General features: G+C 24.3%; 3 protein-coding genes across 6 annotated transcripts; 1 reads left to right on the top strand and 2 right to left on the bottom strand.

Moving 5' to 3' along the window:
• The first annotated feature begins 2,046 nt into the window (after positions 1-2,046).
• On the top strand, positions 2,047-3,656 carry LOC127286609 (uncharacterized). Of its 4 annotated transcripts, none has more exons than XM_051313097.1 (4): positions 2,047-2,198; positions 2,330-2,460; positions 2,644-2,721; positions 3,306-3,656. In XM_051313097.1, exons 2-4 carry the CDS (start codon positions 2,355-2,357, stop codon positions 3,614-3,616), a joined length of 495 nt encoding a protein of 164 aa, XP_051169054.1. In that variant the 5' UTR covers positions 2,047-2,198; positions 2,330-2,354; the 3' UTR covers positions 3,617-3,656. The 4 variants fall into 4 exon arrangements, 3 of the variants coding, with proteins under 3 accessions (XP_051169054.1, XP_051169055.1, XP_051169056.1); XM_051313098.1 differs by having other exon boundaries at positions 2,680-2,721; XR_007843769.1 differs by lacking the exon at positions 2,330-2,460.
• Positions 3,657-3,906: 250 nt separating this feature from the next.
• On the bottom strand, positions 3,907-8,958 carry LOC127286605 (pyrroline-5-carboxylate reductase 1, mitochondrial). Its single transcript, XM_051313088.1, has 6 exons — positions 8,760-8,958; positions 5,984-6,240; positions 5,399-5,480; positions 5,147-5,283; positions 4,686-4,897; positions 3,907-4,295 (listed from the first exon to the last, which is right to left on the bottom strand). The coding sequence occupies exons 1-6, from the start codon at positions 8,839-8,841 to the stop codon at positions 4,232-4,234; spliced, it is 834 nt and encodes a 277-aa protein (XP_051169045.1). The 5' UTR covers positions 8,842-8,958; the 3' UTR covers positions 3,907-4,231.
• A 4,443-nt stretch (positions 8,959-13,401) lies between these two features.
• Positions 13,402-15,730, bottom strand: LOC127286810 (uncharacterized). The gene is made up of 4 exons (XM_051313409.1): positions 15,595-15,730; positions 14,010-14,284; positions 13,771-13,933; positions 13,402-13,687 (listed from the first exon to the last, which is right to left on the bottom strand). Exons 2-4 carry the CDS (start codon positions 14,146-14,148, stop codon positions 13,492-13,494), a joined length of 498 nt encoding a protein of 165 aa, XP_051169366.1. The 5' UTR covers positions 14,149-14,284; positions 15,595-15,730; the 3' UTR covers positions 13,402-13,491.
• Positions 15,731-15,775: the final 45 nt, after the last annotated feature.

Consider the following 15,775-nt stretch of genomic DNA (forward strand, 5'->3'; position numbering starts at 1 on the left):
ACTTGGAAAAAGATAATATGAATTGTGAATAAGATTTGCTAGAAATATTTGTTCATCGATGAAGAAAGCTAATGTTATGAGAAATGATTAAGTCGCACATCAAATATTCCTGGAAAATTGTCCCCTATTCTTATTGCATAATAAAGTGCGATAAATGATATACGGAAATTTATTCATGACTTGCGCAATCTTTGCGTATGATGTATAGATTACATTTCAAAAGTTTATAGTCTTCATTCAACCTTACAAGCATAAAGGAGGTTCTACAATAGATGCAAGACCAAGTCCAAGTACAAATTTATTGTACTATGCGCGCGCAACGTATTGCCAACTGTCGCTGAGGCGCAGTTGAAAATACTGGGTGTTTTCGACTTTGACACTCTGAGCGCTCTAAGAGCTCGAAAAGGTTCTCAACCACATTTTATTATTTTAGTGTATTTAACCTAATTTAACCTAACCTAATCCAATCTTCTTATTACGCTTTCAAGACCGGTGAAGACCACGCTGTTGCATCATGGAGGAAAGAATAATTTTAAATAGTTTAGTTTCAAAGAACAATAAAACATTATTCAAGAATAATGGTCGCATTTTATGCGACGTAACGAACGTTGATACGAGTAAGTATTAATTTTAATGTAATATTTATATTTTTTATTTATTTATTTATGTATTTTATTTATTTTATTTTTTATTTATATTTATATTTCAACAAGATTTTGTACAATTCCTATAGCGTTAACGTAATTGACTTCAGGGTTTAAATTTGTCATTTTTGAAAATTTTCCGTTATTTACTTTCGCACTCAGAAAATACGCTCGGTTTATTAAACAAGATTGAAAAACCAGAGCACGAGCACAGCCCGAACGCATCCAATTTCAAATAAAGCATGCAAATAACACACCCTTTTTGTGCACATCACCTAAAACTGCAGCCCGTATCACAAACATGTCACTTTTAGCATGCTTTAGCCAATCATAATAAGTTATGGCTAATCATAATTTTTAATATTGGTTGAGAACCACTTAACACTTTCAGAACCTCAGTTGAAACGCAGTCAATATATTTAACAAATGCGAACTAAAAATTATAAATACACATATATATATATATATATATATATATATATATATATATATATATATATATATATATATATATATATATATATATATATATATATATATATATATATATATATATGTATATAATATTTAAAACACAATTAATTAATTAAACAATTACAATTTTATTACGCTGTGAAAAATGTAAAATTACTTTCAATATTTTAAAACTGCATATAGGTTATGTACTCATAACTCACAATTTTTTTATTTTCAAAATAATGTTATTTATTTTTTTAAGATTACTTACCTCACTTAATTAAATGCAACCAGCAATTTCAGCAATTATATTTAATTTATTTAATTTATAATTAAAAATTGAATCCCCCGTTGTTTAATTTTAAACAAAAAATTTTAAGAGCCGGCACCAAGAGAACGGAAACTGACGCAAACCAGTATTTTCAACTGCGCCTCAGCGACAGTTGGCAATACGTTGCGCGCGCATCCAAGTACAATAAATTTGCACTTGTACTTGGACTTGGTCTTGCATCTATTGTAGAACCTCCTTAAAATTTTTCTATTTTCACAATTTTCAATACTTTAATTACAAGATAATTTTCTATAAAAATTTTTATTTATTTTATTTTATTTCAATTTTACACGGGTTTTTAAATTTATAAAGAAGACAATTTTTTTAACTTATTATTATCAATTATTATTAATTAATAAATTATTTCAATTACTGGAAAAATACAAATTTTTTTTAAAATATTTTTTTCAACAATGAAGAAGAAAATTTTATTTTATTTTATAAATTATAGAAAAGCACGTGCATCCAGTGGTATAATATTAAAAAATAATTTCATCAGGAAATTCTGGATTAATATATATTTTTATTTTATTTTTATTTATTTATTTTTTTTTATTATTTTATAAATTTTAAAACGATCAATATTTTTTGTTTCCAAGCGTAGACAAATTCACTCCTATAATGAGTGACACAAATTTTTATATAAAAAAAATGTAATTTTTTAAAACTTTAAAAAAAAAAAAAAACTACATAAAACATGGTTAGAAAAAGAAAACGATTTACAAATTTATTAGAGAAAAAATTTTGCAAAAAAGTAACTTAAAAAGGTAATTAAAATTTGTTTCAAGAAATTTAGAAGTTAAAATTGTTTTTTAATTGTATAAATTTTCTTTTTTTGAAAAGAAAAGTTTTTGTTTGAAAAAATATATATAAAAAAATTGTAATATATTTTTTAAAGAATTTGAAAATTTTAACTTACCATAATGAGTGAAGAAAATTTATCACAAAATAATCCCGCAGAACCTGTAGCTAATGTATCTACAGTTGCGGAAGCAGCTCAACCTGAAGAACCAGATGAGCTTCGTCGAGGTTTTTTATATTATCAATTTTAAAATTTTTATTTTGAAAATGAATTTTTTTATTGTAACTGTATTATTATTATTATTAATTTTTATAATAATAATTATTATTATTATTATTGCATTATGTTAAGGTTAAAAATATCACCTTTGATTACAAAATAATTAAAAATTTTTTTTTAAATATTTGAAGAAACACAAATTCATGGAAATCATGTGCATTTCTCAGATTTACTTCAAAGGGAAAATGGATCATTGACAAGAAATGAGGGTATATAATTAAAAATTCTTGTTTATACCAATTTGCATTTATTTTGAAAAAAAAATTTTTTTAATTAAAACTAAAAAATTTTATTTTCTCATATTTAAAGCCCGTTTTCATCATGTGGGTAAATTTAATCTTCTAAGGAGATTAAAAGCATTAGATGTATTCTACGTCTGCGCAGAATGTTTGTTTCTGCGCAGACGCAGAATATATCTACTGCCTTTAATCTCTTGGAAGATTAAATTTATCCACACGGTGAAAATGAGCTCTTATAGTTTCTTATTTTCCTAAAATTAATTTTTACAAAATAGCAATGTTACACTAAGTATTCAAATTTTTAATAAATTTTTTTTTCTTTTTCTAACAAATTGTACTTTAATATTTTTTAAATTTATTTAATTAAAAAACATTTTTTTTTCACATTCTTTTATGAAATTAATTTTTTTTTTTGCATTAAAACAAAGTGACAATAATGGAGAATAAATATTATAATAATAATAATAATAATAATAATAATAATAATAATAATAATAATAATAAAAATAATAATAATAATAATAGTAATAAAATAAATAAATAATGGATTTTAGAAAATCGAAATGAATTGCCCTTAAAGTTGGAAAATACAAAAAAACCAAAGAACGAAATTACCGAGGAAATTGCAAAAGCTCTTAATTTTTATGAATCAAAAGACAATGAAATAATTCCATTTGCTGAAACTCTGACAAATACGGAACAAATAACAAAAAAATTTTATGATAAATTTACTCAAACATTTTTTAAATATATGAAAAATTTGTCAAATTCACGAGTTATGGAAATTATCAAACAAAATATTAATCACAGTGATGAGTCATTAATTTTCTTTTGCTCTGAAGATAATCTTCGATTTACTTTTTAATTCATAAAAATATTTATATAATATAAAAATAAAACAATGAGATAAAAATACAATTCTTTTTTTTTTTTTTATTAAAACGAAAAAAATTTACAAAAAATTAATTATTTTCGTTTTGAAAAATAAATTAATAATATCTAAACAATAATTTAATAAAAAAATATTGTAATGTATATTTTTTTAAAATACTTTTTAGTTCATATATTAAAAAAAAAATTTCTACTATTTCACTTTTTTTAAATAAAATATTAATATACAAGGAGAGATAAAGAAAAAAAAATTAGAATTTTATAAAAAAAAAAAAAATTATTTATTTTTCCAAGTGTTACAAAATATATATTCATTTTGTGACAAAAATGCATTTGCAATTATACATTTAAAAATTAATAATTACCTATACTTTAAATGAGAAAAGAATACTCATTCTAAAAAATAATTTCTCTTTTTTTCCTAACATATAATACTAACTATGCATTTAAAGTTTTTGAACTGTAAAAAAACTGAAGTACATTCGAAATAACAATCGAAAAACAGACATCAAATTTTCTAATATTAAGAACGAAGGGCAAATAATTTAACAAATAAACAATATTTTTAAAGAAAAAAAAATTCCCCTCATTATTTTGGTGCTAAAGAATCTGCTTTTTTCACCGTTGCTTCAATTGCATTTATTATTGAAGCTCTAAAAAATTAAAAATTAATTATAATTCATTATTATTTAAATATTTATAATATTAATAATAATTTAAATAATTAATAGATAATAGAGCTCGTTTTCACCATGTGGTTAAATTTAATCTTCCGAGAGGTTAAAGGCAGTAGATATATATTATGCGTCTGCGCAGAATGTTTGCTTCTGCGCAGACGCAGAATACATCTATTGCTTTTATCCTCTCGGAAGATTAAATTTATTAACACAATGAAAACGGGCTCATATAATAATAAAAAACAAAATTTTTTTAAATTTTGTAAATTAAAAATTAAATTTTTATTAAATTAGATATTTAATTAATTTTTTTTAAATTAAATTATCAATTTAATTTAATTCGTAAAATATATATTACATTTTTACCTAACAGATCCATTTTCAAGTTCATGCATCCCACAAATTGTAGTGCCACCGGGAGAGCAAACTTCATCTTTCAATTGTCCAGGATGTTTTTCCGTTTTTTGTACCATTTTTCCCGCACCAATTAAAACTTGAGATGAAAATTTCGTTGCTAAACCACGGGGAACTCCCATTTTTACAGCTCCATCGGAAAGAGCTTCAATCATGAGATATGCCTTGAAAATTATGAAAAAATTACAAATCTATTATTTTATAATTATTTCATAATACAATTTTTATTTCAAAAAAAAAAAACATATAAAATAATTATAATAATATAAAAGAAAAAATTCTCTTCGTTTAAAAAATTAAATAATAATTAAATAAAATTAAAATTACAAATGGAATATATTTCCGCAATGGTTTAGTAAATAAAAATCATAATTGAGTAAAGAAAATTTGAAATTTATAAAATAAATTCTTACAAAAGCGGGACCTGATCCACATAAAGCACTAAGTGCATTTATTAATGATTCAGGAACTATTTCAGTTAATCCAGTGCATGAAAATAATTTTTCTATCAAAACCCCATCAGAGGAATTTGTTCCATCTAAACAGTATACTAAAAAAAAGAATTATTGAAAATATTATTCAAAATCTGGATAATATTATTTTTTAAAGTAGGTATTTGTTTGGAATATTTGTTTAAAATTTTGTAGATATAATTATGGACAAACCTATTATTCCTTCACCAAGAGTAACAGGTGTATTAGGCATAGCTCTTACAATTCGTGGATTAATTGTAATTTCCTCAAGTTTCTAAAAAAAGTATTAGAATTAATTTTTTTTTTCGTATTTTACAATTTACAATAAAAATTAGGCATATTAATATCCCAAAAATTAAATTAGTCGGAATTTTCATTTCAAAGAATTTGTTATTTGATAGAATTTTTAAAATGCAGAATTTTCATTTGACCAAATTTGCAAATGACCGAACAAACAATCAACAGAAATAGATTTCGTGCTAATTTTAAAATTAACCAATCACAATATGATGATTTCTGATTGGTCAATTTTAAAATTAGCGCGAATTCTTTCTGTTGATTGTTTTTGTTCGGTCAAATGTAAATTCTGCATTTTAAGAATTCTAACAAATAACTTATTTGTCAAATAAAAATTCTTAAAAATAATGATTCGACGAATTATATAATTATTTTAAATAAAATAGTTGGTATCTTTGAAATCAGAAATTAAAAATTATTCTCTCAGGATCTTAGACGTGTAAAGGTTATGTTATGTAATAGAGAAATTTTAATATTTACAAGTTTTAATCTGGTTATTGGAATTCCAGCCAGAACAGATACAAAAACTTTATCCAAATAAGTTTTGCTTTCTAAGAATTGACAAACATCCTCTATCACAGCATCTAATACTTGTGGTTTTATTGTAAGAAATACAACATTTGACTTTTTAATTACTTCTCCATTCACCAAAGTGGTATTAACACCCAATGGAATCCATTTTTGTAAAGTATTTTCTGTTCGACTTGATACCCATATTTTTTTTGCATCAACAATACCTAGAAACAGCATTTTCTTTATTTTATATATATTTCTGAAGTTAGATTTCAAAGATTCAAAATGGTAGATCTAATATGGCGGAAGATTTAAAAAAAATTGATATCAAAAGGGATTTGGGGTCGCTAAAGCTGCTTCTACAATAATTTTTGTTTTCATCTATTTAAGCCTAAGAAACAACTGAGTCGGGTACTTAAAACGGATACGGAATAAGTACCATTTGCATACATTTTGAGGTTAGGAGACCCATATGTCGAAGAAAAAAAGTTATAGAAGCAGCTTAAAGGCCTAACCAAATTTCAGTTGGTTTCCATTGTCCCCACTCACCATTTGTCATAATTCTCGTCAACTACCGCACCCTGCTCTAGTAAAAATTTAGTAAATTGTTAAAATTAAAAGTTACTATAAAGTTACTAAATTTTTACTAAAGCAGGGTGCGGTAGTTGACGAGAATTATGACAAATGACTAGTGGGCTATCTTCCTATGCTGTCTTTCCGGTTTAACGGTATTTTGAAAAGTCGTGACACTTCTATATTAATTTTATTAGTTCGTGGCATTCGTTACATCATAAACCATGAATTAATAAAATTATTATAGAAATATTAGGATTTGTTACGAGCCGAGTTACTTTTTATTACGCAATTCTAAAAATGGAATATGATTGGCCGAATTCTCTTTAGTTAAATCCTTTAAGAAGGAAGCGGGAAGGTTTAAATAAAAGATTATTAATATCCGATACAACGGAAGGGAAATCCGTTCCAACAAAGAATAATTATTAGTTCTTCATTCGAAGGTAAAACCCTGTAAATTTATTAATATAATAAAATACAAGTTGACTAAGGAGTTTAGAAAACAACCTTTCAAGTCAAAGTCAAGATTAGAACTAACTTAGAGAGCTTTTTGGGCCCAGCGGAGTCGCTCTCCGCTTTTGGTCCATTTTGAGTTTGTGCGCATGCTTCACTATTCGCTACTCCTATATGATGAATTTCACATCAAAAGTCCAGGCAAAAAAAAGTTTTTATCCAATCTATTCCCAAGTTTTTTTTCAGTTGTCCTATATGTTGGTAATTTATCAGCCAAGTATTTTTGAATTTTATAAAAAATTAGCAGTAGGGGAGGGGGTAAAAGTTTTGAGTTTTTCGCTGACACGCCATACTTTGTTTATTTATTATACTTAAACGAAAAAATAATTTCTGGGCATGATTCCTTTAGATTTTTTCATAACCTTTCGATTGACGTTGTACATTTTGAAAAAAAAAATTTTTTTGACCAAAATTTTTGAAAATTAAAAATAAATTTTAATTTTTATCATCTTCGGGCACGTTTTTTTTTATTTTATTTTTATTGGAAAGATAAGATTTTTTTCCACAAAATACTTAATTTTCAAAAAACCGTTTTTTTTTGTTTCCGAAAAATGAAATTTTGAAAATCGCGCTGCAAGTCAACGTGAAGCCACTCTGCCTCGCGCCACTCTATTCAGCAATGTGCGTAAATAGTTTATGGTTAGAACGTTATATTGAACTTCTCTCTGCATTTTACAGGGTTGAGACTGCCATTAAAATAATATAATGCCTGCATTATAGTTCTTTTTTTAATGTTGTAATTTTTGTAATTTTTTTATTTTTAAACATTTTTTATTAAATAAATTTTTTAAACATGTGTTTTTGCCAATAGGTTTTTTTTATCTTTTTTTTATTTATCGTTTTTTTACCCTTTACTATTTTCGTATTCGTTTGTGTTATTTTTGATTTTGAAACTTTATTTTGATTGCTTTTTGGAACTTTTTTCTTTATAATCTTTGATTCTAAAGGAATCATGTCCAGAAATTATTTTTTCGTTTAAGGTATAATAAATAAACAAAGTATGGCGTGTCAGCGAAAAACTCAAAACTTTTACCCCCTCCCCTACTGCTAATTTTTTTTGATGTGAAATCCATCATATCAATTATTAATTAATTAACAATATTATTTACACTTATATACAAATGTGTAAATATACTAAAACATGTGCATAAACAATTATTTAATTATTTATTGGTTTATTATACAAAGCATTTCAAGACTAAACCATATTGAATTTTAAAAATCTGACTTTAAATTCGTAATCAGCAACCCCCAAAAACCCTACAAAACGTTTTTTAAAAAATTGACCGACCTATTGGATCCACCATTTTGAATTTTTAAAATCTGACTTTAGATTCGTCATCATCGACATCAAAATTAATAATAAAAATTTAAAAAAATTAAAAACATATTTTCATTTGTTTAAATAAAATTGTTTATATTTTTTTAACAAATTACATAATTTTTTCAAAATAATAAATATATCCACCGCAAATTAATTTTTCAAATAATAATTTAGATGAGAAAAATTCATAGTATATTGATCGATAGAAATAAATAATAATTTGTAAAATTCACGGAAAAAAAAATTAATTATATACTTATTCGACAGAATTCTATGTCCACTTGTTGATGTAAATAATACATAATTTTCACATGACAATATACAAAAACCTACCTTTTTCTATAAAACATGTTGCTAAAGCTCTCGCCATATTTCCTCCACCAATAAAGCCTATAGTTTCTAATATACAATCCATATTAATTATATTTTTAAATTACAACTGTTAAAAGCCGAAAAATAGTATTTCCTTTTTTATTTGTTTTATTTTTGTTATGAAGGTGTTAAACACGAGGAGAAAAAAATATGTATGATTAGAATAGATTTGAAAACTAGTACACTGAGAAAATGTCCTTTTCTTTGCTATTACATTGTGTTTACAAATGAAACCGTATGTATGATAAAAGCGCTGGTAATACAGAATGAGACATGCATGAATTTTTTCCAAATTTCAAAATGGCCTAAAACTTAATTGACCTAAATTCAATTGGCCAAAAAGTCGTGTAAACTAATTATTACTTGGCAATCTAATCCTCATTTGTACTAATCCTCATTTGTACTAATAGTCATTTGGCATAATCTTAATTTAACCTAATTCTTATTTAACTTAATATTTATCTGCCCTAAATATCACTTGGCCTAAATTTTCTGTAATCTAATACTTTTTTTAGCCTCATTTTTAAATGACCTGATCATTACTTTGGCCTAAACACAATTTCACATAATTATCATTTGAAATAATTTTCATCTGGCCTATTTCTCATTTGGCCTAATCATAATATAACCTAATTGTTATTTCTTCTAATATTTATCTGACCTAATTCTCATTTGGCCTAATTGTTACTTGTTCTAATATTAAATCTAATATAATTTTAAACTGGCCTCTGCTAATCTTAATGTATTAACCTAATTCTCTTTTGGCTTAATCCTCATTTGATCTAATTCTCACTTGGCCTAAATTTCATTCGTCACTTGTTCATGAACGCAAAGCATGAGAGAGAAAATGACAAAACATATTTTTGTTCTTTTCTCTCTTATGAGTCACGTTCATAAGCGGGTGATAAATGAAGTTTGGGTCAAGTGAGAATTAAATCAAACAAGGATTAGGCCAAAAGAGAATTAGGTTACATTAAGATTAGGCCAGTTTAGAATTATATGTTTGATTAATATTAGAACAAGTAACAATTAGGATATAATGCAAAATTAGGCCAAATGAGAATTAGGTCAGATAAATATTAGAAAAAATAATAATTAGGTTATAGTATGATTAGGCCAAATGAGAATTGGATTTATGAAGATTAGATCAAATGAAAATTAGTTTAAGTGGCATTTAGTCTAAATGATAATTAGGCCAAATGAAATTTATTTCAAATAATAATTATGAGAAATTGTATTTAGGCCAAAAAGTATTGAGGCTAAAAAAGTATTAAGTTATACAGAAAATTTAGGCCAAGTGAGATTTAGGGCAGATAAATATTACGTTAAATAAGAATTAGGTTAAATTAAGATTATGCCAAATGAGAATTAGGTCAAATGATAATTAGTACAAAGCAGGATTAGATTGAATAAAGATTAGGATGAATAATATAATTAGGTTATACAGATTAGGCCAAGTAATAATTAATTCATACGACTTTTAGGCCAATTGAATTTAGGTCAATTAAGTTTTAGGCCATTTGAAATTTGGAGAAAATTCATGCGTCTCAATTTTAATTGATAATAGTAATAAAATTACACTATGTGTCTAATAGAAAAAATTTCATGAAATGACTAAGTCTCATTATACCGATAACGAAAACAGCAAAATTTCTATTTTGAATCTCCCCTCTTTGTTCACCTGTCAATTAATAATTTATTAACGGATAACTGTTTACAAGTCAGTGGGTCACGTGACTCATAACGTTAGTTGGTTGTGATTGATTTTCAATACAAACCATTTGATATTGAATTTCTTTTTAATGATAGAATTTTAATACAAATATTTGATAAATAGGTACTTATTAATTTTTTTTTCGGATACAAGTTGATATTTATAAAGTATTACAGTTTCATTTAGTATTAATTTTGATAGAAATTTTATCCAAATGCTTGATAGAGAAATGATTAAATTTTCCACTTCACTGAAAAAAAAACTAGTAGGTTTTACTACTTTTTAACTATATACTCTGAGTAGTACAATATATCCTCAACTGAATTTAAACGGTTCTATTATAACTATATAAAAATAGTTAAACCAATTAAAAATGTAATTGGTAGAATGATTCATCATCCTCTCTCCTATACTGACGCTTATTTTATGCCCTAACGATTATGTACCTAACAGAGAAAATTTCTAACCGACGGGAATTGAACCCTCGACCCTAACGCTCCCAATCCGATACCTTAACCGACTAACCACGCACACTCGCTACGATAGTTTGCAAACTACTCGAAGACTACTTTCTGCTTGTCCAATTGGTAATTTAACTATTTAAAGTAGTCATTTTTACTAATTTTATTAGTTGCTATAACTATTCTTTTTAAGTTTTGACTTGTAAATTTTTCATCTTTTAATTATATTATAAGTTGTTTAATTGCATAGTGCAGTAAAATCTACTACTTAAAGTGATAGTTTTAATTGCAAAGGATTTTTTAATTCTACGACATAAATGTTATATATTAAAGCCTATTGAACCACTTTAAGTAGTAAAAGCTACTACTGAAAGTAGTAGTTTTAATTGGAAACGATTTGTAAATTTTACATCAAAAACGTTTTTCAAGCTTATTGAATTAATTAAAATAGTAAAAAATTACTACTTAAAGTAGTAGTTTTAATCACAAAGGATTTGTTAATTCTACAACAAAAATGTTCTTAAAGCCTATTGTGTACCACTATGAGTAGTAAAATATACTACTTAAAGTAGTAGTTTTAACTGGAAACGATTTGTAAATTCTACATAAAAAATTTTCTTCAAGTTTATCGAATTAATTAAAATAGTAAAAATCTACTACTTAAAGTAGTAGTTTTAATTACAGACGACTTGTTAATTCTACAACAATAATTTTATTGAAGCCTATAAAATCATAAAAATTAATTAAAAAAATTGACTACTCAAAAAGCAGTTATATTAATTAAAGAAAATAATTCCTTTTACTACATTTCATATATAACTGGTGAATAGTAGTTGGATTTACTACTCTTCAAATTTTAAGTTGACTACAATTCCACTTGTTTTTACTACCTTAACAAAGTTAATTTTACTACCGACCTGTAGTTGTACTTTAACTAACATATTTACGTAAAATCAACTATTACTTATTAACTTCTTAAAAATAGTTACATTAACTACATGAACATGATTAGATTAACTAAAAAAGTAGTTATTTTAACTACTTTCTAATCAACTACCCAATGGTAGTTGAATTTCTCGGCAACATTTTTTTCAGTGTTGAAAAGGATAGAAAGTTTCAGTATTTGATAAATTTTGATTGAAATATCAATTCTTAGATTATAGAAATTTTTTTGGGGTGGTATACGAATTCAACACAAGAAAATACTGTACCGCTAACTGTACACGAGTAAATTCTCAACAAAATTAAATAATTAAATATATTCTACACAATTAAATACTACATCGAAAAGCCCTATACACAATACTACATCAGTAAATTCTAGACAGTTATAAAAAATAAAAAATTAAATTCAACACATGAAAATAATCTTTTCTTTATTTCGGATAATTTTTAATTTTTTATGTCTTGAATTTAATTGTGTCGAACTTAATTTTTTTTTATAGCTGTGTAGAATTTATACTGATATAGTATTTATTTGTGTAGAATTATAAAAAAAAAATTATTTTTCTAATTCTAAATATGAATGTGTTGAGTTTATTTGCGTATAGAGTTTATGGAGTGAATTTTCTAGTTAATAGTTTATTGTTTAGGGGTTTTTCGATGTAGTATTTAATTGTGTAGAATATATTTAATTATTTATTTTTGTTGGGAATTTACTCGTGTAAAGTTAGCGGTGTAGTATTTTCTTGTGTAGAGTTTATTTTGTGTTGAATTCGTATGGTCGAAAATTTTTTTTACATATTATATTTTGAATTCTAAAGACGCTTTTTACCAAAGTCAAAAGATCGATCAGGATTTTTAGGAAATAAAGAGTTTTTACATTCACATCATTTTAAGAAAAAATATCTATCGTTTATTCCTTACATTATTATTTACAAATTAAACATTAACCCTTTACCGTTTATATGCTATCCCCGCTTGAGAAGCAAGCAGCATGACAGTTGAATCACGTGGAAAAAGTCAGGGCCGTAATAAGTCAGTTTTAATTTTTAGGTTATGTTTACATTTTGATTTATAAATAATAAAACAGGGTGTCTAACGGTCAGGGAAAGTCAGGGAATTTCAGAAAATTTCATTCAAAGTCAGGGAAATTTCTACAAAAATTAAAATTTTTTGTGAATTTAAAAATTTTTTAATCTAAAAAAACTTGAATAGTTTTTATTACCATTTTTTACTACTATTAGAAATTAATTTATTGTTAAATATGTCAGTAACCATATTTTTGTCCAAAGAAAGCAGAAATAAGGTTATTAAAAAAGTCAGGGAAAAAATCAAAAAATGTCAGGGAGAAGTCATAGAAAAGTCAGGGAATTTTTTTCTCAATCCTTGTTAGACACCCTGTAAAAAGTCTTCAACAAAGAAACTTATCTTTTTATAATTGAATAATAGTTTCACGTGATTGCACTTTAAAAAAAAAATTCATATCTTTAGCTTCTAAAATAAGAGTGTTTTAATATTATTTATTTTTAAATATAATCGAATTTCATTTTTATTTATGTACAGTCTATTTAAAGGGTTAATTAGATTTAAACATTCCTGCTTCTCGAAGTTCCTTTCTTACCACTTTGTAAAAATTATAAAAGCATCCTCCAGCGCATCTAAATTTTTTAAATTTATTTTCAAAACTGGAAACATAAAAACGATCAGGATTCTCAGAAGGAAATAATTCTAATGCCAAGTCTCTTAATTTTACAAAGACTTTAGTTTTTATTCTAAAAATAATTAATAAAACAAAAATTAGAAACAAATAAATTAAGATAATGCGTATATATATATATATAAAAATTAAACTTACTTATAATTAATTGGATCCTCTGCTATTTCTTTATAAATTATTAATTTTTTTAATCTTGTATAATCAAGAACCCCTGTGTTCTTGTATATTCCTAATAAAACTTTTCCTTCTAATGAGGAATTTAAAAATTTGTATAATTCATTTTCAACGAAGGTAAATGTTTCTGAAATAAACAAAAAAAAATCAATTTTAATTTTTAAATTACATTTTTTTAATGCATTAAATTTAAACTCTTTTACCGTGATTCCAATTCACAGGTTTGACTTGTGTTTCATTATAGAAATCATCACTGATATAATTATCTGTATCATAATCGTCGCATTCTACTTTTATTTCTTCAATAGGAAGAGTGTCGGGTAAAATTTCTTCCTCCGACATGTTTCAAAGGATTTAAATATATATATATAAATTTTCCAATCTAATTCATTTTTAAATTCTTGTTTCGTTGATTTTTTTTTTCATTTTCAACTAGGTGTGGAAAAAAAATAAATTTTTACATTTTTATTAATGAAAGCTGAAAATGAAATATAATTTTGATTAATATTAAAACGTAAAAATTTAATTATATAATTTAATTTAAAGAACGAAGCTGAAGTACGCATAACTTTTATGATAAACGATTTTTAAAGAAATCATTTTTTTAAAATGAAAAATTCTCTAATTCTTTGTTTAAAAAATATTTCTTGTAATTTTTTCATTAATCAACAAATTATAAAAAAAATATTTTTTAGGCAAAAAATTAAAAAATTTGTCATTTTTTTAAAATTATTTCTTTAAAAATCGTTTATCATAAACGTTGGGTACTTCAGCTTCGTTTTAAAGAGCCGTAAAAAATTCTCTTCACAGATGTTTTAAAAATAATTCTAAATTTAATACTTTTGGAATTAGAAAAAAAAATAGAAATTTTTATTTTTTGTTGTAACTTCTCAAAACTTAAATAATTAGAAACGACTTAAATTATTTTCCGAATTATTTATAATAAAATAAAAGTATTAAAAAATAATTTTTTAAGAAAGCAAAAATGTTCACGATATCACTTAATTTTTAATTCTTTTTTTTTACCAATTTTTTATTCGTAACAAAATTTTGATTAAAATTATTAAAAGTTAAAATAAAAAAAAAATCGTTGAAATCTTGTCCTAAATAAATAATACTTTGATTTTAAAAAATTCATGATTTTAAATATACTAACATTTTTGAGTAATATATCAAAATTAAAAATTCGTGTTTATTATTTTTGTCATCGTGTCCCGTCAGACATTTTTTTTTTAAGAGTGAAGTCAGTCGTTATTAAATATAAAAAGAACGTTTTTTTTGTTTTGTATAGTTTTTTTTATATGGAAATTATTTAATTAAATATGTGATACCTAACTAGAAAAAATTTTTATTGAGCAAAGAAATGTTCCTTGATTTTGCGTTTTATGATTTTTGACATATTTTAGAATAAAAAAAAAAAAAATTTTTTTCAACATTTCAAAGATTTTATTTTAATTAAAAAAAATTAGGTTCATATTGACGATTTTTTTATTTTTACCCATAAATTATTCAACAAAATATATAAAAATTGTATCTATATAGGTTATGTACGGAAAAAAGCGAAATTTTTGTCAAACTCAAATTTGGTTTCATGTATTTTGTGCAGAGGTAAAAAAATGACAATTTTGGTTAAATAATATATTTTTGGAAATTTTATTATGATCTATATTTTGGGCAATTTTTATTTAAATATAAAATTATACTTAAAATAAATATGTCATTATATATATACATATATAATCGATACAAAAAAATAAAAGTAATAAATAATTTAAATATAATACTTACATATTAAAGTAGATTTGTAAAATAGAAATTCATGTGGAATTAAATTGTCAATTTGTAGAATTTTAAATTTACTATATAATAATAAACAGCAAGTAACATATAGAACGTAGATAAGAACGTTTATGTAAAATTTATATCTTCTCAAATATTGTGCGCGCTATCTGGTGATAAGAATTTTAAA

This window comes from Leptopilina boulardi, unplaced genomic scaffold (genome assembly GCF_019393585.1).
Source record: "Leptopilina boulardi isolate dan_hultmark-lab unplaced genomic scaffold, ZJU_Lbou_2.1 LbouV2_362, whole genome shotgun sequence".
NCBI classification, from domain to species: Eukaryota; Metazoa; Arthropoda; class Insecta; order Hymenoptera; family Figitidae; genus Leptopilina; species Leptopilina boulardi.

Excerpts from the sequence above, each read along its gene's own strand:
- LOC127286609 (XM_051313097.1), top strand. The coding sequence starts at position 2,355 with ATGAGTGAAGAAAATTTATCACAAAATAATCCCGCAGAACCTGTAGCT. Across the intron at positions 2,461-2,643 it reads ACCAGATGAGCTTCGTCGAG|AAACACAAATTCATGGAAAT; the intron begins GTTTTTTATATT and ends AAATATTTGAAG. Across the intron at positions 2,722-3,305 it reads ATCATTGACAAGAAATGAGG|AAAATCGAAATGAATTGCCC; the intron begins GTATATAATTAA and ends AATGGATTTTAG.
- LOC127286605 (XM_051313088.1), bottom strand. The coding sequence starts at position 8,841 with ATGGATTGTATATTAGAAACTATAGGCTTTATTGGTGGAGGAAATATG. Across the intron at positions 5,284-5,398 it reads TCTTGGTGAAGGAATAATAG|TATACTGTTTAGATGGAACA; the intron begins GTTTGTCCATAA and ends TCTTTTTTTTAG. Across the intron at positions 4,296-4,685 it reads CTTGAAAATGGATCTGTTAG|AGCTTCAATAATAAATGCAA; the intron begins GTAAAAATGTAA and ends TTAATTTTTTAG.
- LOC127286810 (XM_051313409.1), bottom strand. The coding sequence starts at position 14,148 with ATGTCGGAGGAAGAAATTTTACCCGACACTCTTCCTATTGAAGAAATA. Across the intron at positions 13,934-14,009 it reads ACCTGTGAATTGGAATCACG|AAACATTTACCTTCGTTGAA; the intron begins GTAAAAGAGTTT and ends TGTTTATTTCAG. Across the intron at positions 13,688-13,770 it reads GAGGATCCAATTAATTATAA|AATAAAAACTAAAGTCTTTG; the intron begins GTAAGTTTAATT and ends AATTATTTTTAG.